This window comes from Hylaeus volcanicus, chromosome 3 (genome assembly GCF_026283585.1).
Source record: "Hylaeus volcanicus isolate JK05 chromosome 3, UHH_iyHylVolc1.0_haploid, whole genome shotgun sequence".
Classification (NCBI taxonomy): Eukaryota; Metazoa; Arthropoda; class Insecta; order Hymenoptera; family Colletidae; genus Hylaeus; species Hylaeus volcanicus.
Window position 1 is genome coordinate 17,319,611 of NC_071978.1, and position 20,954 is coordinate 17,340,564.

Below are 20,954 nucleotides of genomic sequence, written 5' to 3' on the forward strand. Positions count from 1 at the left end.
AGAAAAAGAAAACACGAGATATAATAAAGATATGGGCGAATTTAAAATGAGGAATTACTATAATGCCGTGTCCTCAATATATAAAAAATCGATTATTACGAATATCATCTGCATAATGGTTTCCTTATATTCTAAAAATGGAGAAAACATATCTATCATTCAAACACACTGTATTTTACGAGCATAGCGTGATTACGTTCTATACGACCACTCGTTAAACGAGGTAAAAAAAAAAACATCCATGTTGCTATTTATAACTGTAGAAGCTGATACTTGGAAGGTGTTGTTTAAACGATTTATTAAAAATAAAACGTCCAATTCCAATTCCAGATAGGAAACAATGTAAATGTTGATTGAGGGGTACACTTGTTGTATAAAAAGAAACGTATGAATAAATTATCAATTACTTACTCTGACGAAGATAATTTTCTTTTACGATCTCCTGTATTGTGGTTAATTTGTAACGATGCTTGGTGTTCGACATACTTCTGTATCCTATACGTACTCGCTTTACATAGATTCTTCGCCACTGAGTTAGCCTGCTCGCGACGGTTTAATGCTACATACGCAGACGTGTCCGATAACCACGACACGTACACGCCTCCTGTAACAAAAGCAGTACGAATTATTTCTCCTACAAGCACGATTAAATGAGAAACTCATTACGATATAAAGTATTCACCAAATAAATTACACACCAAATGGACTAAATAGTTGTGAAATATCACCAAGCTTCCAGTCTTTCGGGAATGTTAAATGAAATACGTGATCTCTACTAGGGTTTGCTGTACATAAAACAAGATATTACATTAGCAACATGAAACTATGGATCGCATTTAAAAATGTAATAACAGATATAAAAGAACTTACGATCCTTTCCAACTAAGCTTACATAAGGATAGTCTTTTAACCTTGCTATAAGAAGCCTGAAACGAGATTACAAATCACGTATTGATATTTAACATTATTAACGGCATAGAAGAAAACGACTCACTTGTTTATGAAAGGGTTGAGAAGATGTGAATTTGCAAGAACTATTGGAATTTCAGGCTTTTGTAAGGAACCTAAAATAAAATTGATTAATTGTAACTATTTGGGTAATTGTTTACATTAGAGGAGGCATCTTCGATCACCTTGACCTTGACATATGTTGTCAAGAACGTGTTCCCGAGTAACTTTTTCTAATAACTTAACCGGCGCTCACTGCATATTAAAAAGTTATTACGATAACCATATATAATACACCACACATTTCCCAAACGAAATGGTGTACAGTGAAAAAAATAGGGGTCCGGGGGCCATGCCCTCGGCCGAGGGTTTGGGGGCAAGGCCTCCAACAACGAATACTGCAGCGCACCACGCAGGTGTGTACACGGTTACCTTGAAGGGTGTTTATACTATATCCGCGGGCAGTCTGGGGGGCGCAGCCCTTTTATAGTAAAAAGTTTTTCAGCTGAAAGCATACGCCTCGAAGATATACGCATGCTGACCCCCAGACCCCCTGCAGAAATATAAAAAGCCCCCAGGGTAACCGTGTACACGCCTGCGCGGTGCGCTGTATATTCGTTGTTGGGGGCTTCGCCCCCAAACCCCTGACTGGGGCCAAACCCCCGGGCCCCCATTTTTCCTATATTCTGTACTCTTTCATTTCTAGTTGTTATCGTTGGAATGTTGACATTTGAAGCACGCGAATGTGTTTACAGCAGCCTGTTACACGAGCGTACGTACATATACGCAGATTCTAGTATAATACTTATAATACATTTTTATTAATAACTTTTTAATAAGCAGTAAGCACCGGTTAAGTTATTAGGAAAAGTTACTCGGGAACATGTCCTTGACAACATATGTCAAGGTCAAGGTGATCGGAGATGCCTCCCCTATAGTAAATATTTACACAGTTTATATAAAATACTTATACTAACCAAGGTAATTGCACAATGCAATGAAACATACTCCAGTGATGTATGCGTCGTAACCTGCCTCGTGGCACTTTTCTGCTAGTGTGGAGTAACTCCTACCAGGTACTGTTTCAACTTCTGGAATCTTAAACGGTGGTTTACTAATTCTTTCTAGTAGTACATTCAAATTTGACGATGGTACATTTTCCTTGAATTGTTGCGACTGACAAAGTACTTTAGTATCTAAAATCCTATGAAAATAAAATTTTCAGATAATAAATCGTGTTGACATAATTTATTCAAGAAGAATATTAATAAATTCTTATAACTTACCTAGGAAATAAGGTATGAACAAGAGATTTAAATTCCAAATAACTTTCTGGTAAGGGTCCGAAAAACTTATGTATTATATGGCAAAGATCTAGTAACATGTTGTGGCCGACTATTAACTTTCTCTAAAATAAAAGTATACTTCAGAATACATTAACATTTATTTCTATTTCACAAGCAAAACTTAACAACGGGACTTACAGATTCAGAAATTTTTTTCAGAAGTGCACTTAATCCAACTGCTTGTTTAATTTCCATCAATTCTCTGTCTCTTCTCTCAGTTTCCTTCTGTTCCTCTTCTTCTTTGGTCCCTGATCTTTGTACTATAAGACTGTGTCCGGAACAATCAGATTTATTTTCAACTCTCAACTTATTTGGCCATCTCACCCTTACTTCTTGATGCACAAGACGTCGAATAAAAGCGTTACACTTCTCTATCGTCAATTTTTCCGCATCGGATGTGATAAACTCGTCTACCCTCGAACTATAATAAGCCGTAATTAAATTTTAGCAATCTTATCTAAATAGACAATGTTATAAATCGTTTTATTGTTTTACCATATCTCTTCGATCTGAGGTCGGTCATCATCCGAAATAGGAATCAACTCTGGCACTTCGTCCCTTGCTTTTTGTCTCTCCTCCAGCCGTTTTACTAGCTTTTCCTCCTCGCTTGTGGTCAAATAGGGAATACCCAACGTAAAAAGTTTATTAAAGTCAAATCCTTGGCTGACCAGAAATGATATACATGATGCCTGACACATGAATCTGGAATCTGGAGCTGCACGATTTAAGGGCCGTGGAAAAATATAAAAATTGTACGATCGCTGTGTATACCTGTAAAAAAAAAGCAACATCATATTATGACATCATATTCTAGATACTTATACGAATATAAAAATATTAATAAAAATTGGACAAACGTACTTTTGTGTTTGTGTATCAAATGTAAAAACAGAAAGGCCAAATTGTACAAGGAGAAAGTCCATAGATCCTGCCCTCAGTTTCGTGTAATACTGAGTAGGTGTGTCAAAGGCACCAGCATCAGGTCCAGAATTAAGTCCTGTGAATTCTCCATCAATTCCAAGAAATGACGCGTCTTTCAGAATCTCGTCCAATTCTGTAAGGACTTCTTGGAAATCTGTGGAAAATTTTAAAACGTTCATTAATCAATATAAAGTCAACTATAGTAATTTTATTATATCAATTTTAATGTTTAATGCATTCGTGATGATTGAAAAGCAATAAACAAAATGGTATATACTAACTGCACAACTGTAACATTGTTCATAATTATCAGTTAATCATAATATCTTCCAATGTAACAATTGTAACTATAACTTCTATCAATTTTCAATTTGTAATAATTTATTATAATATATATTTATTTTATTATTAAAAGCGGAATTACTTTTATGTCACATTAAATTGTACATTTAAATTTCGCGCTCATGTGCTAAGATACCTAACTTTTTGGCAGTGGAAACTTAGAAGTAGTGCTAATTAGAAGTGAGTGGATGTGTATGAATTATCGATTTATTATTTGTACCAAGTGAATAAAAGTCTCAATGACAAGTATTTTCATAGTGTGAAGTGTAAAATGTATAACAAAAACATAGATATGATACAATACAAAGGATTAAAATGCGGTGCCACGATAAATCTTTGAATCTAACAGTCACTCAATACGATAAATGCGGGGATCATCTAGATGGAAAAATATTCTCTTCGTGTTATAATCGTAAGTAAATTAAACTTTTATTTATATATATTTATTCTATTCAAATATGAAAAGAATAATTTGAACCGAAAATAGTGTGACAACATAAAGCTTGAAAACTTAGTACCGATTTTTTGAAAACATGCTACAGAATATAGCCAAATTTTTAAACTGATTTAAATGAAAAACACAAAAATGTAAATATTAATGAATTCTGAAAAAAGAAGATGAAAGAAAAGTATATCAAAAAGGAAGAAGTTTGCAATCGTACGGTTAGATAGTTACTTTATCGACATGTGACGGCATTTTAAAGTTTTCTACGTAAATAAAATGCGATAAATAATTACGAACTATAAGCGAACACAGAAAAAGCGTAATACATTTTATAATAACAATAGATACTTTCTGGTGTTCGCTTTTAAAAATCATTGATTTACGATTTACCGACACATGGTTTTTGTTTCACTATAACATTGGAATAGAAATACTGCATAATTTCAAGATTAAATTCGTTTCTCATTTGAAATACTTTTCAAATAAATACAACTATACAAATTTCAACATAATTATATAATATAATATTTGTTTTTCTAACATTACATATTATTCTACTAATGTAAAAAACAATAACATGTGAACCAAATTCTCTTATCATATTATGACAAACAAAATTTTATTTCTCCAATAATACAAATACATCATTATTAATAGTTACTGAAAGTTTGTTTCATAATAATGTTTGATTCAATACTTTAACAGTGTTCTAATTTGTGACATTGAAAATTTCTATGTTTATAGTTAACATTGTTACATTAATATTAACTGAAACTAATTGAAAACACTGATACCAAAGATATGACAAAAAGTAAACATAACAGTTTCCATAGTACTTAATATTTAAACAAATGGAAATATAATGATAAAATCAGTAATGATTATTTTGCAAATATACATCTGAATATTACAATTTATTATGATTTGATTATTATTCTTCACATGGATGATTACAAAGTGAAATGCTGAGACTTTGCTATTACTTTCGCAATATTATTCGGTTCAAGTATTTGAATCGCAAAACAACTCATGGGAGAAATACAGATATTGGGTATTATTAAAAAGTAAAAGTACACTTGAAATGTTAATCTCATAATGCTTATAGTTTAAAACATACTTTAACATTATAAACTAATACCAAAATTGTTAATTCATTTCTGTGAGAGGTCAATTTTATAAAATCCTAATTTTTATAGATCCAACACTCTTGATGAATTATGGCACAACACATTTACACTTTTTTGTATCATGTCATATATAATAGGAAAGGGATATAAGGGATATAAAGTGAACAAACCATGTTGATATACAAGATAAAATCTATATTTATCATAACTTCTATAAGCAATATGAAATATAACTTGAATGAAAACTTTATAAAAGCTTTATAATAACAGTATAAACAATGATTCTGATACAACACATTTACCTTATTTGAAACATGATTTAATTAATCCATATTAAACATCAAATGCATTACATTCATAAAAAGCCAATTAACAAAGGTTTTCATTGAAGAGTTTTGTGATAGATCTTCCAATAACAATGTCATCTAAAAGATATTGAAGCATTAGATACTATTATATACAAATATAAAATCGTTCCTTTATATTTCAAAAAGTACTGTCGATGACGATCCATTTACATGGATCCATATTATCCATAATAGATTTTCTGATTATTTCTGGTTACAATGTTTTGTATTAAAAATATAATACATTCAACCTTAAATTGATAATAGGTCAATATCTGTAAACAGTTATCAAACTAGGTTAAGAAACTCGATGTATCCATTACAGAATTTATATTTTAAGAAGCACAACAATTTTACTCAGTTCAAAAAAAAAACTACAATCATTAAGGAGATGAGCTGAGTAAATGTAGTACTACAAAGTCACATGGATTATCAGGAAATATAGGAGTTATGAGACATTTTGAAAAACAGATTTCTGTGTGGTGTCTTATCAAGTACAGAATCCAGTTGGAAAGGAAAAAGGCAATAATGTGGGCCAACCATATAAAGAAAGAAGTGTCCTAATTTTTCGTAACGTCTATCGATATCTTTGAACGGTTGATTCAAACGATGCAACATGCACGTACACAGAACTTCGGCATTAGAAATTGGTCACAGAGAAAGTAAAATATTATAAGCACACAATCATCACGAGGACCGCACATACAACTTGTATGGCGTTAATTTTGTATGATTACTCACTGTTGCGAGTCACTTCCATTTTTTAACCTTATACGTTGTTTATCCACATTCAACCTGTAGCAGACATTTCTGATTTCTTACCCGGAACTGGAATTAGACGCGAAAACTAACGGGATCCACCGATCCCACACGAGCTTTCCGTACTCAACCATATCGAATGGTTACATTAGAATGGAAACTTCATTTATGAAAGTTGGTCGTTGTTAGTGGCGTCATCTATAATACGTTCAGCGTACTATGTACTATCACATAACATACGTACTATCACGTTATTCATTCGTGATTCCGAATGTTTTAAAATATGAAGTGATACGAAGTACTCTGAAAGTTGATGGATAAATAAGCTATTTATGTTGAAAAAATCCATTTTACAGTTATTTGTTGTTAGCTGTAGTAGCGTGTACTACTTAATGTTAATTGTCATAAAAAACATTTTACGGTTGGGTATATTCAGAGCATACGATAACTTTGGACATATACATTTTCCTACCGTGATTAAGTTACATACATTTATTTACTGTGATTAAGTTTTCAATCAAATAAACATTACATTTTTCAGCAACAAGAATTGAATTTGAAAAATGCATAGATTATATTTTCCTGCCACAATAATCTAATTAAAAATTAATTTTAAGTGTTTTGGTTGGTTATTCAAAGTAGGAAATTAAATATTTTCGATTGTATCAAATAATTTACTTGAATGAAGTAAATGAGACCTAAATCAAAGTTAAATCATATATATTTAAATTACTAAGAAGTACAGTAAATATATTCATCAAAATTTTGTTGGTTGCTTATAATTTGTATGAATTATAAGTTACCCAAACATTACCTCTACTGAATTTTTATTTCACTGTAATTTTAATGATTTATTTATATACTGATTGAAAATTTTACAAAATAACAGTTTTGCAGAATAGATCTGCGTGGGCAAAATATTGAAGTTTAAAGTAGGATCAGAATTACGTCCATTAAGTAAATAATGAATTAATCATGGCTAATCAAGTTCTATGTTTCGTCACTTCCCATATGCAGCTATCTGATGAACGCTCTTATATATAAACTGCTGCTATTGGTGATCACTTATGAGAAATAGAAAAATCAAACAGCCACCTAGTATCAAATTCTGAAACTAAAAGGTAAAATATATTGAGTTAATAAAATTATATTACGTACTTGTACAATGATCAATACAGACTTTTAAATCAATACTGAGTATTTTTAAGAAATAGTTTACAATTTTATCGACAATTTTCAATAGTTTGAGTTTTCAGAAAAAAAGTTTCAATAAACTTGTACCAACGGATGGTAACGCTATCGTAAAAGTTTGATAAATTTGTGTTACGTGTTCCGTGAATACAATCGCAGAGAAATCCAAACGAATAAAAGTTATGATAAATTGTATCTGATCAATTCTGTGGTGATGTAAGGAGATAAACAGTGCCAATTGGATTGCAGTATTGGTACAACAGTTTTACAAACGTAACGTGCTGTCGGCAATTTCGTTTTCTTCTCAACTCAATCCACAATTCGCTGAAATAGCAAACTTTTAGAGGTTTTTCAAGGCGATTCGTCAAAGTTTTGTAATACTTCTCATTGAAACACCATTTAAGATATCTCTTATAGATATAAGATAATTTATATAGATTATTTACGATAAGTAAGAACTTGTTGAATTGTACTTTAAATTAACAATATCTTTTAAACTTTACTATACTACAAATCCTGGTAATCTGATTATACATATATTGAATTAAGTCTTTAATTAGTGTTTTATTTACGACAATAACGCAAAATTTGTCAATAACAATAATACAAATTAATTGCAGATTTGTTTGCTCTTTGATATGAATAAATAATCATTGAAAGAAATTTCTTTATTGTTTTAGTCGGTTAGAGCAATAACATAACGTGCGTTTATTTTGTAATAAACAATAATTTTTTTTTAAATAATAAATATTACATACAAACAATTGATCTTTGTTTAAGGATTTCTTAGTAACATTTGTGAGAAAAACATTACAAATAATTTGGCACTAATATGACATAGTTGCATTACATTATACATGTTACAATTTTTTGCATTACATACTTCCGAAGAACATTTAAGATAATATGTATTTTCATTCTAGGACATGTCATCTATTATGTAAAGAATTATATTCATTTTTTACATAAATCTTTCATTCGTAATTTAAAATATATTATCTTATATTTATATGAACTTTGACATCAGTATTAAGTCAACAACGTTATTGTATTATCAATAAATATCGTTACAATTATTAAAATTCATACCGTTACATACATATTTTTTTTTTTTTTTTATTTAATTATATTTATTAAGAAATGAAGATAGTTGTATTCAAAATTGATTAAACTTTAAATAATGTGGAGCAAGTACACATTATTTTATTTCGTTGAAAAAAGAAAATCAGGATCAATAATGTTTAAAGTGAAAACACAAAAAGCCTCCATACGATAAAAATTAAAACAATAAGAAATATATGTTTGAAATATACTTTAACAAATGGAGAAACAGATAGAAATTCAAGAATTGACATGAACTTTAGAGAATCATTTTGCATATAATATTACGTTGATAGTGCAATATTTTAACTTTGCACAGAGAAATACATGATACCATTCTCAATGAAAAATTGTCACGAAGAAATCGTAACACATATAGCGAAATATGTAATGGAAAATGAAGTTCAATCATATCGGCAAACAATTCGTAGTGATAACAAACCGATGATCCGCAACCCGTTACTACCGTACCAGAACTAATTAAAGCGAATTGAAAGGTAATTGAATTAAGCTTCCAATCGTTATCTCTTCAATGTGTCCTCCTGCTCGTGAACTGCGAATCGGTTCCTTCAAATGGTTGACCGGATGGGAAGATTGGAAGAACAATACTGCGAAATAAAAGCGGAGGACAAGATTCGAAGGATCCAATTTAGAACGGAATACGCCTATTCGAGGTTCTGCGCAATGCCAATTTCTTTCTTTCCCAGAGGGTCGAAGCGTTTTTGGGGCGGCTAATAGTTCCTGATCAAGTTCCTGCCTGCGTTTGTCGTTCATTATTAATCATCGAGCACAGTGAGATAGCGTATTAAGTTTCTGGATGTTTACGGCACTCGATGTGTTGCGACAAAATAGTCGGAGTAGCTACTTTACGTTACTTAACGACATAATAGATTCCTCATAAATATTGATAGGAGGATAACATGGAAACATTATGGTCAACAGGAGAAGAAGAATTTGAAAACGGAGTGCAGAGAAATATATTGGTTCTTGGATTGAAGGGCAAAATATTCAATTGAATACAATTAATTTTGATAGAAAATTATATTAAAACAGAGAAATATATTAGTTACTGGGTTGTAGGGCAAAATATTCAATTGGAAACAAATTGTTCTTATATAAAATCATACTAAAACACAGAAATATTCTGGTTATTTAGTTGTGGGGCAAAATATCCAATTGATGATAAATTGTTCTTATACAAAATTATTCTAAAACTGTTCTGTACACGTGGGACTTAACCCTGAAAATGTGTTAGGATATTCAACGTAAAAGTACAAAGATTTCAATCAAAAATTCTATGTACTATATTAGATGGATTATATTATATTATTACTTACATAGGTTATATAGATTTTAATGTATGTTATGTTACTGAAGAAATTCACAGATTTACTAGAATTTATCATGATAGACTCCTACAACATTCCAATACTCTGATTAAGAATACTGCAAATAACCATCTTGTATGAAAAGGTTGGTGTTCTTCTAAATCTACTTCAAACACATGGAAAACATCCAATTGCAAATTTGGCCTTTGATGGAGAAATTTTCTGTCCAAGACATCTTCCAATTTACTTATTACAATTACATTTTGCAGAAAGTGAAGACCGGCTTTATCAATAAAAAGAAAAATTGTATCGTTCGATATCTATTGTTCGATCGAAATGAAAGCTACGTATGAAGAACATCGAACTGGATAGTTGCACAGCTAAAAGTCATGATATCGACACATGACTTCTTTCTTCAAAACATAGCCTGTTTTCCAATACCATTTTTGGAATTATATTTTACTCTGTATAAGAAAATAGTTTAAAAGTTTGTTATTTATTGATTCTTCCTGCAATATACAGCTTATCATGCCATTCATTTATTGCAATTATATTTTGCACATTACGAAATTCAGATACTTATTACCATTATTTATTATCAAACTGCAAAGCTACACGAGTAAAAATAATTAACGTCAGTAAATATCTCTTCAATACACAAATCGCCATTGAATTTACTGGTCGCAATTAAATTTTTCAGACGACCAAAATCAGCTTTGCTAGTTACAAAAATAACCAATTTAACTGTTTACTATTCATTAGGTTTTCAAAATAAAGCCGACAGATCAATAACATCAATAAACATTTCACCTTCAAATACGCAGCTCGCGTTCCAATTTATTTATTCCAATTATATTTTGCACATCACGGAAGATAAGCTTCGGTGATAAGAAAAAACTTGTACCATCTGATAATGATAGCTCCCTCAAAATACGATTACAAACGATAAAAGCCTTAACAGCGTGTAAGGAGCTCTCGATGTCTTCGAGCATCCCACAGCGCATTATTTTCGTTCGAGCTGTTTGAAGATATCGGGGCTCGGCGACCCCTAGCGCCGTTACTTGAGTCTCTATCGGATGTCTGTAATTTATATAACCACTCGAAAGAAAAGTTACGCAAGGTCCCGCGGTCGATAAGAAGCCATTTTTCATTTTGTCTACGCGGGACCGATGAAAGCCAGTCGGCTGGAGGTATGAGCAATAAAAAAGGGCGGCCCTTCGAGATTTCGCACCTCCGAAGAGGGTTCCGCCGTTTCCCTGGGACTTAATTTCATTTTACCCCCTCCCCCCGCCCCGAACAGTTATTCTTATTATTTCTTCCTTCGGCCCCTAAATCATCAATTCTCCTTATTAGCTGTATTCCTGATTAGGAAAAACATCCCCCGGATCCGTCGTTTCCCCGGTGATATTTTTGCAGCGCCGTAATAGCGTCACGATATCAACTAACGTTTTCCGCCCGCAATTCTCAGCGGAAATGATCTGGAAAGAATAAATGGGTTAATAAAATCTCGCTAAACCCGGAGGAAAAAAAATTGCAGGACTCTGTTCTGGCCGAGTGGCTCGTTTCGCTGTAAATAAAGTGTACGGTGATCTTGTGAGTTGTAGCTGAAATTTAGTACACCTGATTGGCTCGCGTAAAATTCCTCGCTGCATGAAATGTAAATTTTTCAGGAGGAGGTAAGGTAGCTGGTTTTATTAGACAAGAGCGGACGAAGTAATGGAACAGTAAGTTCAATATTTTGTTCGTTTAACATTAAAATCATCGAGGCCAACGAATATTTATCGTATATATTTTTACAACAAAGAATTGAAACTTAAATGAAAGTATGGTTTGTCTTCTAAACGGCATAAAAGCTTTATTATTGATACTTTGTATATTTGTACATTTCCACACATTTTCACAGATTTGTCCAACCCTCAAGTGGCCATAAATATATAAAAATCCGCAGTCTATATATTATACTTACCAAAAAAGACACTACAGTTGATTTTATATTGACCTCGGTAATTAAGTTCTTCGTATTGTTGCGTTTCGGCATAATGAGTAAACACGAACTTTAATAAATAACAAACAGCTTTACAATAGAAATGTGTACAATAGGAATGCAATTAAATATAGCTTCGGAACGTCTGCTCTCAATAGCGTCTTGCTCGAATCTGACAGCTTGACAGGCGATCAATCCGATCGCCTTCTTCTCGCTGTCTTCATGTTCCGGTCGCGAGCAGCAGCAGGCCTTGGATCCATCCAAAGGGTCCTCGCAACAGTATGTTTAATAAGAGACAATGTACAATTTATAATAAGTATACAAATGCGATATAATCCAAATTAAGTTTTTAGATAATAGATAAAATGAATGGCACAAAAATAATATGCTATGGAAAAATTCTTTTTCTGTATCTATGAAAATGTGAATTTGCATAAACACCCGCAATCTGAAACTATATTTCATTTAATTATAATATTTGTCTTATTCAATAAGCTATGCGACGTAATAGTACTCTAGAGATCAAGTTGCTATTTTTTTCTTCTTTCGGTCCAGCAACAATTTTTTTATAAAAAATCTGCTATCATTAAAAGTCAAACAACTTTGCGAGCAAAACCATACAAAATATTTCCTGTTTATTTCACAATGTAACATGTTTAAACTTGGATACACGTCAGTAACAGAATCACCAATCTTTATTTATAAAATAATAATAATTTGTATTGCTACATGCAAATACAACTTAGTATTTACATTTCCTTACCTTGATACAATATTACATCATAATTTAATTTATGTGCAGCCTGTATTTATACTGTTAGGGGCGATATTCAGCGATAGGCTGCCATTGTATTTAACCACAATCTGTCACATCGGGGGTGAGTTATTTAAATTCCTTAGAACAAACATTTAACCCATAAATTACTGCGGCGTATTCGAAGTAAATTCATAAAGGCATCAAAGAAAACCGTGGCGAGGGGTCGAAGAATTTTAATAAAGATTCAGCATAATACAGGAAGCGTGATATACGATATTGCACTCGAGTCCTGTTGCAAAACGCAATCGAAGCGATCCGGCTTTTTTCATAAAACGCTGTTAAGGTTGAATTTGGTTCCGATTCAATATTCGAGCCGGTTGATTTATTAAGTCTATTAAGAAACTGTGAAATTGTTTTGACCGATAGGAAATGGTTAGGGGTGGGACGAATGAAAGTTCGTAACGCTGAGGGTGGCGCAGCGTCTCGTGTTTTACTCGATTGCTGGGGTGGAAATTGTTGCAAAGGTACCAGAGAGTTTCTTGCGCTTGTGTTATGGCACTATAAAGCGCCACCGGGTCCCCGGCTTCGAGCTACGAATTAGTCACAGTGATTTGGTTTCGCGGATATTAATCATTCCTTAGATTCCCGCGACGTTCATTTGCCTGTGTATTTTAACTAACAACTCTTACCTAACTTCGACGTTACCGTGATTAAGAGGCGCGGCTTTTATCCCTGTATCGCATAATGTGCTTTCTGTAAACGAAAGCAGCGCTTCCAAATAATTTAAAAAAAAAAACAGTGTCTTGCAAGTATTTTATATTTTTGTTCGTATTAAAGACAATTTTAAAACGTAAACGTTTTTGGTTCAAAGCGGTCATTCTCAGATGTAGCGAATTATTAAATCATCTCCAACTGAGCAAAATAATTTTAATAATACGTACACAAAAGAATAGGTAATAAAGTTACTATGTAATTTACAATAAAACACAAATAAAATGAGAACAGATGTTTATTGTACATTAAAGTACCATTAAAGTGCCAACCTTTGATTTTACAGTTATATATGGTCTCTTGGAATGCGTGATTAAGAGAAGATTAAAAATTGTGCTATTCTTCATTTTAAATAAATGGTAAGCTTACCTTAGAAAGCCACCGAATTAATTTCTTCGTCTGTTGTACATATATTTTACACAAAGTGCATAATATATGTATGAATATAATCTAAAGTAGACTTACCATTTATTTAGAAAGAAATATTATACAACTTTTAATCTTACTATGAAATCTGAGAATATAATAAAAACACAACTAGGTCTACACTGTATTTATCTAAATCGTACGAACACGAGTTTACTTAAAGCGTTTAATTCCTGTTAAGGATTGGACTTCAATTATAATTTAGACCTCGTTTCTCAAATAGTTTTAGTTTCTCCGTTCAATGGAAACATTACGAGTATTATAATAAGCTACATTGGGAGGTTAAATTAGAAAGTTTCCAAAGCACCTTCAACAATAGCGAGTGGCCATCAATACCTTACGGAAAAACGTTCTTGGAAATCACGGAAATCTATTATTCTCCGGTTCGATTTCGAAAGGGAAGCCGGTTTCACTGCTCTCGAAATCAGATTACGAGAATTTATAGGGTCACTCTGAATGTCCATACCCTCCCTCGGTCCCACGTGATTCGCAGAAAACGTACACAATTAAACTGCCTTAGGGCTTCCGTTAGTAGTTCCTGCCAGCTTAACTGTGCCATGATCATTTTCACATTCGTCGAGAATTGAACCATAAACTCGAACTCAACTATTACCTAACATAATTCCCTTCGAGCGTAGTTAGATGATGTTGTAATTTTAGTGCTATGAATTAGAGGTGAGCTAGATTTAATCAGAATAACAAACTAGGAATCAAATGCAACGTAAAAAAATATTAATATATACACTAGTAGAGAGTAATTATACTTTGATACTATATTATGTAAATTTATGTAAATTGAATTCTATGTATAAGTCAATTATTGGAAGATACTTAGTTTAATTAGAATAAAATTTTGAGCTTCAGCAATTTTAATATTAATTATTTCTTTTGAAATGAATTGTAGCTGTGAATAAATATTTTTCTATCATTTAATTTCTGTTTCGCATGAAAATATTATTGATTTACCAATTTTCATTAATCTGATATGTCTTTGTAGTAATCAAAACACTAACACTATTAATAAAATATGCATATGTATTACATTATTGATACTATCGTATTTAACTTAATATAATATTACTTTGATTATCATAAAGATAATTTAATTATAATTGATAAACTAATAGTACCTACATTCATACACAGAACATTTTTAATGCCATAAAAATACTCATTTATTCCTACAATTTATTCCACAAGGAAAAATGTATGTACAAAAGACTACATCGATAAATTCTATTTTCAATCAACTTTTAACGTATTTAGTGGCGAGAGGATGACCCCAGCTTCTGGTCTCATGTGAGATGGAAAACTGCGCATACTATCGACCTTTGAACGGGAAAACATATCACCTAAGTAATATGCTTTGAAAACTCGAGAATTCCGACAGTTCGATAGAAGGACCCTTCAGCAACCCAGGGTAAGTAATACTATTATTCACTAAGTATCAGCAATATGTCAGACCAGAAATCTGTTCCTGTAACAGAAACCTCTCTAGTTGACCACTCTATCTCTACGCAACCTCTGCAGGCATTATGAATATACATTTCGTTAAAACCTTCATGTTGTAGTTGTTTATTTTATTGCAATCAGAGTAGACATGGTAACAGTCTGTAAATCTCGGTGCTTTGAATGATCTTCAAATGCCATTAGACGAAAGTGGCAGAGACAAGTCGAATCGTTGCACAATACATACAATTTGGATGACAGTCAGTGACTCATAAGTTCAAAACTAAAATCTAAAGCTTTTAATTGGTTTCATTCAAAATCGGGACATTTGGAAATCAATTGATCACTCTTATTAGAATGTATGCAATCCTTTGTATGTGAACCTAAGTTAGCGTCGTCTAAATTTAAGAAGGGATATCGAGAGAAGAGCATGGCAATTAAGAGAATCTTTTCCTGGATATTTTCACGGTAAAACAATTTTGGCAAATCGAGTGCCAATGACAACAAAGAATTGCTTGGTTATGTCATTGACGGTGGTTAATCGTCGATGGTTTTCAGGTCTCACAAATGTCTTTTAACGAAATTGTAGGCCTAGATAACATGAAACCATGGGTAGTCTCGGCCATTAGCCTAAACATTAAGGTAATAGGCAATAGTTTCGTGCAAAGCATGTGCTTGGCAAGGCGGCCCGAGGAAGACTCTCGGTGTATCTGTCGCAGGGAGATGATAAAAATGGAGATTTTATGAAATTCACAGAAGATGTTAAAATAACAACTTGCACAGCTCTATGTTTCGCTTGTTACCACTCTTCTTTAAAACTAGACAACAACCTAACCCAATCAAGCGAAAAATTACACACCTCGATGGTAGATTTAACACGCATACGTTAGATCAATATAATTACTTTACCTTCACGTGATCTTAGTCGTACCTCACGAGATATTATCCCAGAGTCTTGTATCTTTCGATCTATTCATATTTCAAATCAACCTTAGGCATTTCACAAAATCTCTATTTTTATCATCTCCCTGCGACATATCGATCATCTTCTGGAACATTCGACTCACACGATCAACAACAACATACCATCCAACTCACAGAAAATAGGAGAAGGAAAGTCATAATAATTTATATTCATATAATATATAATAATTAGACTGCGGATCTTTATGCATTTATTGTAAATTTGAATGTGCAAGAACCTACAAAATGCAAACAATATACAAGAATATAAAAAAGATTGAAAGTAAAGTTCATGTTATAATATTTGCAGAATAAAATAAATTTCTATTTAGATTCGGTTTGTGTAGGTTCTTTTGCAAATATTTTATTTTGCATAATGATCCGCAGTCTAGTAATAATTTATATTTTTCCTACAATAACAAATATTTAATTTCTCCTAATCTCGATTACGAAGCATCGAACGCGAGAAATCCCCCAGAGAACATGTTCGAACGTCTCTGAGAGCTGGGTAACCAAGGACCGGGGCACCAGCCGCCAAAAATCGTCCGCCAGAAGCCTCTCGATTGATAGACTCGACGGGCATGAAATATTTAAACCGCTTAGCAAAGCCTCAGCGTCGTTTTTCGAGCGGCTTAAAGCGTATTCGCCGCGCCTTCCGCAGGCGGAGAAATAATTACAAAGTTACCATCCACGGGGAAAAGTTTTCCCAATAGGGGGGTGTAGGGCCCGGAATATCGTTTCCATCAGACGGATTGCTATCATCCGTGTCGGAAGGGTCTTCCGAGTCGTAAAGCGGGTCCAAGTGCTCTTTACATGTATATTGCCCTACCTCGAGGAGCTCCCGAGCACCCGAGCCGTCGTCGTCCGTCTGCTCAAGCAGGCTCGAGGATTTCTATGGTCGATGCTCCGCGACGTGGCGGTCCTGCAAACGAGGACTCTCCAAATTTCATGGTACATTTAACCTCTGATCGATTTTCCTTCTCGAGATCGTTGGAAGGAAACCGCGAAAAGGAGAGCGTCGCAGGAAAAACGTCGTTACGCGCCAAGCACCTCGGTTCCGAAAATTAAGGTAAGTTCTTGCGCGGGAACGGATAACGATCATTCCTTCATCTTGGACTTATCTTGTCGACGTGAGTACTCGGAGGAAAAGCGTTCCGAATTATCGACCAAGACTGAAATCTCCGAGCTGCGGTTCCTCGACTAATTTATTAACCCTTTATTTACTGACGGGACTCATAAGATGATGTACGACCAAGATGGACGCCTAGATTTTAACAACTTTTGAGAAATTCAGTAAATAAAGGGTCAAGGCGCTTTATTTAGCATGTCTCTTATGAGACAAACTGAAGAATTTTCTAAAGGGGATTTTAAGATTTCATTTTTCAATCAAACACGAGTGGTATGGAATACATTCGATTATTTTTATTTATACGAAGGTATTGAAATTGTAATGCGTACTTTGTTATCGAAGAAAGGAAATACTTATGTCCCTTTCGGGAAACTCTTCGTTCGAGTTGCATTTTTATTTGATATTTTGCAGTTTAAATGTCCCTTTCACAAAGATTCGTGAAATCGTATCTACAATTTATGAAAAAAGAATCAGTATTTGTACAGTTTACATATCCACGTAAGAGAACGAGTTTGTACAGTTGATATTTATTAGGAATACAAAACTAAAACAATAGAATGAAAAAAATTTGGAAGTTACGTTGAATTATAAGAAATCTAAGGTACAGTAATAATCTACGTCTCCACAAAACTTGCAATTGCAGCTCACTTGAGGAACGGATTCTTTATTACTAGGGACGCTTCAGTAAGAAACAGGAAGAAGAAAATAACAAGCAGATTGCGGATTTTATAGATTTATTGCGTATATTAATGCAGAAACATATGCAATTATGCACAATGTATTTCATAAATTTATATAATTATTTTAATATTTAATTTTGTAGGCATAAAATATTCTAGGTATTTATGTACAATATATATTTTTCTATATAAATTTAACGATAACAGACTACTACGTAAATAACAAAACGTCGTTAATTTCTTGACACAACAACAACAACAACAACAACGAAACTACCTCACAGAGTCGTAAAGCGGGAGCAACGCGAACCTCGATCCCCCATACAATCTGATTTCTCTTCATTAATGTTTTTAATTTGTACGATGACATTGTCCAGACAAACTACATAATATGCCACACCGCTTATTTATTGCTGTCGTTTTGCAGCAATCGTGCCCAACGAATTTATCCGTAGAATCCGTAAGAGTCGCCTGTCCAATGTCCGTTCGAAAAAATATTAAACCTAGGGATAAATCATTTGAAATACCAGACGAATTTCAGATAAAAAAAAAAAATACATCTCGCAGCAGCGACACGAAAATTTAACGAATCACGGTATTTTTCGTTAACCAGGCGCGTGATACAGCCATAACGCGAGCCAGGCTAACAAGTAGCTCGTGATTAATGTTTTTGCAGGAGGTCGTTCACGGGGATGAGCCCATGGGGAGCTCTCGCTGTTTTGTGCCAGCCATTTGCCACTCGGCTCCATACCGTACATTACGACAGGTACGATGTCCACGTCGAGAACCGTCGTTCCGGATATCAGTCCGATTTAACTCAAGTACCTTGAGCCGAGCCCTATTTTTAAAAGCTGCCACGGAAAGATCCAATCGCAATAAAAGGGAAACGACGCGGGATCTCCACCGTTTTAGTTATCTTCTAGGACACTGGCACTCGACCACTAGAAATACAGGCGAATAAGCCCTCGATGGATGAAAACGATCACAAATGTCTTTATGTATCCATTTCAATTGAAATAGACTGGCAGGAGAGGGCACGATTACGAACTCATTTTAATTCAATTTAACTGACACAATTAGGAACAAATGTGAACACAATTATTCCTTTGACATTCATTCAATAATTGTTCATGGAGTGATCGCAATTATGAACTCGTTTTAATTTAGTTTAATTGACAGAAGTGATCACAATTAAGTTCTGTCTTTATTATAATATTATGAATGCTCTAATAAGGATCGAAGTTTGTAATCCGAATATGTAGGAATTGCCCAAGAAGAGAGTTAAAAAACAAATCATAAATCTCAAAATAAAATACAAAAGCCTCCAACAAAAATGTAAAAGCTGATAAAATAATATATGCGTATGTAATATTTCCTAGTATACACTAATTAAAAACAATCTAGAACAATATATATATATATTCCATTTCTTCGATGATCATTATGTAACATCTTTATTGCGTTTATAAGTGTACACACATTATCAGACACAGAATAATTTGTGTCATGGCAAGGTACAACCAGAGGTTGTTTTTAAATCTAGTCCAAATTTCCTTACACAATCGCAGAGAATTAAAAACATGACGTACAAAACAAACTAAGAAGAATGTCTTACATAAAACTCAAAGTACTTTTTCGAATACACTAGTATACGAAAATTCGGACACCCAGTATGCACATAAAACAAAGTTGGCTGGCGCTGAACAGCTTCAATCCGTTTGGGTGTAAAGACACGAAGCGTAATAGAATGCTCAAGTGTTTATTCGTAATCGTAAAGTTTCATTTGCGAGAGCGTTCATAGGTTCGCGGCGGTGAAAGTTGTCGGCGATGCTAATTGGAAGTGGTTAGCTCGAAAGCCAACCCTATTTCGCACTGTGCCACCCTCAAGTTTTCTGAGATTTATGGGTTCGCGGCGGGATGGCGCGAGTAAGCTTAAGTCGAGACCAGAGACAGAAGACACACAAGATTCTGAATTAAACGTCAACCACACGACACAACACGCCGAACTAACGTCGTGTTCACAAACACCAGCGACCTAGACTTTGTTGGTGATTTGCACCGTCTATCTGCATAATAATTTAGGGGAGAAATATTTCGTGTGTACCTTCATGGATTATTTTAAAATTTCTATTTACATTTACAGGAAACAATCCTATAGATATAAAAAAATGTGTTCTAATAAAGTCGCTATGAATCGAGAACTAATTTACCCTTTTACGAGTAAGCATTTTGGGGACATACAGCTGATGCTTTATAAGTTAACTGCGGATATTTATGCATATTCATATTTTCACAGGCACAGATGGTGAATTGAAATTCAAAGAAAACTATGTCTTACATTCTACACAGTGTAACATGTACTTTACTGTTGATAGTTTAAATATTTTTGCATTTGTGTGTATTCTTATATAAACTACTGGACAAAATTAGCGGAATACTTTTTTAAATGTTCATAATTATAAGAGTTTTCAACCGATTTCGGTGAAACTTCGTGAGGGATAGTCTTCAAGTGTCTTCTGGGTGTGTGCAAAGTTGCATTGGCGAGGGTTGATGTGAAAGGGTTAATTCACACCCTTAAAAAGGGAGGCGTCGAAAAACGTAGCTTTTAAAGGTGCCAAAGGTGACGGAAGGGATTGAAAAAATTAAAAAAACTATACTAAATTGCATCCAAATCGAATCAATTTTCTTATTTTGGTCCGCCATATTGGATCGGCCATTTTGAGTATCTACATTTTGAATTCAGATTTGGAATCAGCGGCCTCAAAAACCTCTGTATACTAATTTTATCTAAATTCAGTCATTTTTCGCATTTTGTGTCGTTATGTTGTATCCGCCATTTTGAATTTCTAAATTCTGAGTTCAGATTTGGAATCAGCGACCTCAAAAACCTCTGTATACTAATTTTATCTAAATTCAGTCATTTTTCGCATTTTGTGTCGT

The 20,954-nt window shown here is 33.5% G+C and overlaps 1 protein-coding gene and 1 long non-coding RNA gene across 2 annotated transcripts in view; one reads left to right on the plus strand and one right to left on the minus strand.

The window, feature by feature from the left end:
- LOC128873423 (poly(A)-specific ribonuclease PARN-like) overlaps positions 1–6,376 on the minus strand; it is a 32,416-nt gene extending 26,040 nt beyond the window's left edge. The window contains exons 1-10 of the mRNA XM_054117006.1: positions 6,218–6,376; positions 3,156–3,369; positions 2,790–3,065; positions 2,433–2,715; positions 2,235–2,356; positions 1,926–2,152; positions 995–1,064; positions 871–926; positions 699–785; positions 412–604 (exon numbers count right to left, since the gene is read on the minus strand). Coding sequence (XP_053972981.1) covers positions 412–604; positions 699–785; positions 871–926; positions 995–1,064; positions 1,926–2,152; positions 2,235–2,356; positions 2,433–2,715; positions 2,790–3,065; positions 3,156–3,369; positions 6,218–6,236 — 1,547 coding nt within the window. The 5' untranslated portion in view covers positions 6,237–6,376. The remainder of the gene's footprint in view (positions 1–411; positions 605–698; positions 786–870; positions 927–994; positions 1,065–1,925; positions 2,153–2,234; positions 2,357–2,432; positions 2,716–2,789; positions 3,066–3,155; positions 3,370–6,217) is intronic.
- On the plus strand, positions 3,760–19,202 carry LOC128873424 (uncharacterized). Its single transcript, XR_008456414.1, has 3 exons — positions 3,760–3,969; positions 15,060–15,213; positions 18,691–19,202. It is a non-coding gene; the product is annotated as an uncharacterized LOC128873424 (long non-coding RNA).
- The last annotated feature ends 1,752 nt before the right edge of the window (positions 19,203–20,954 follow it).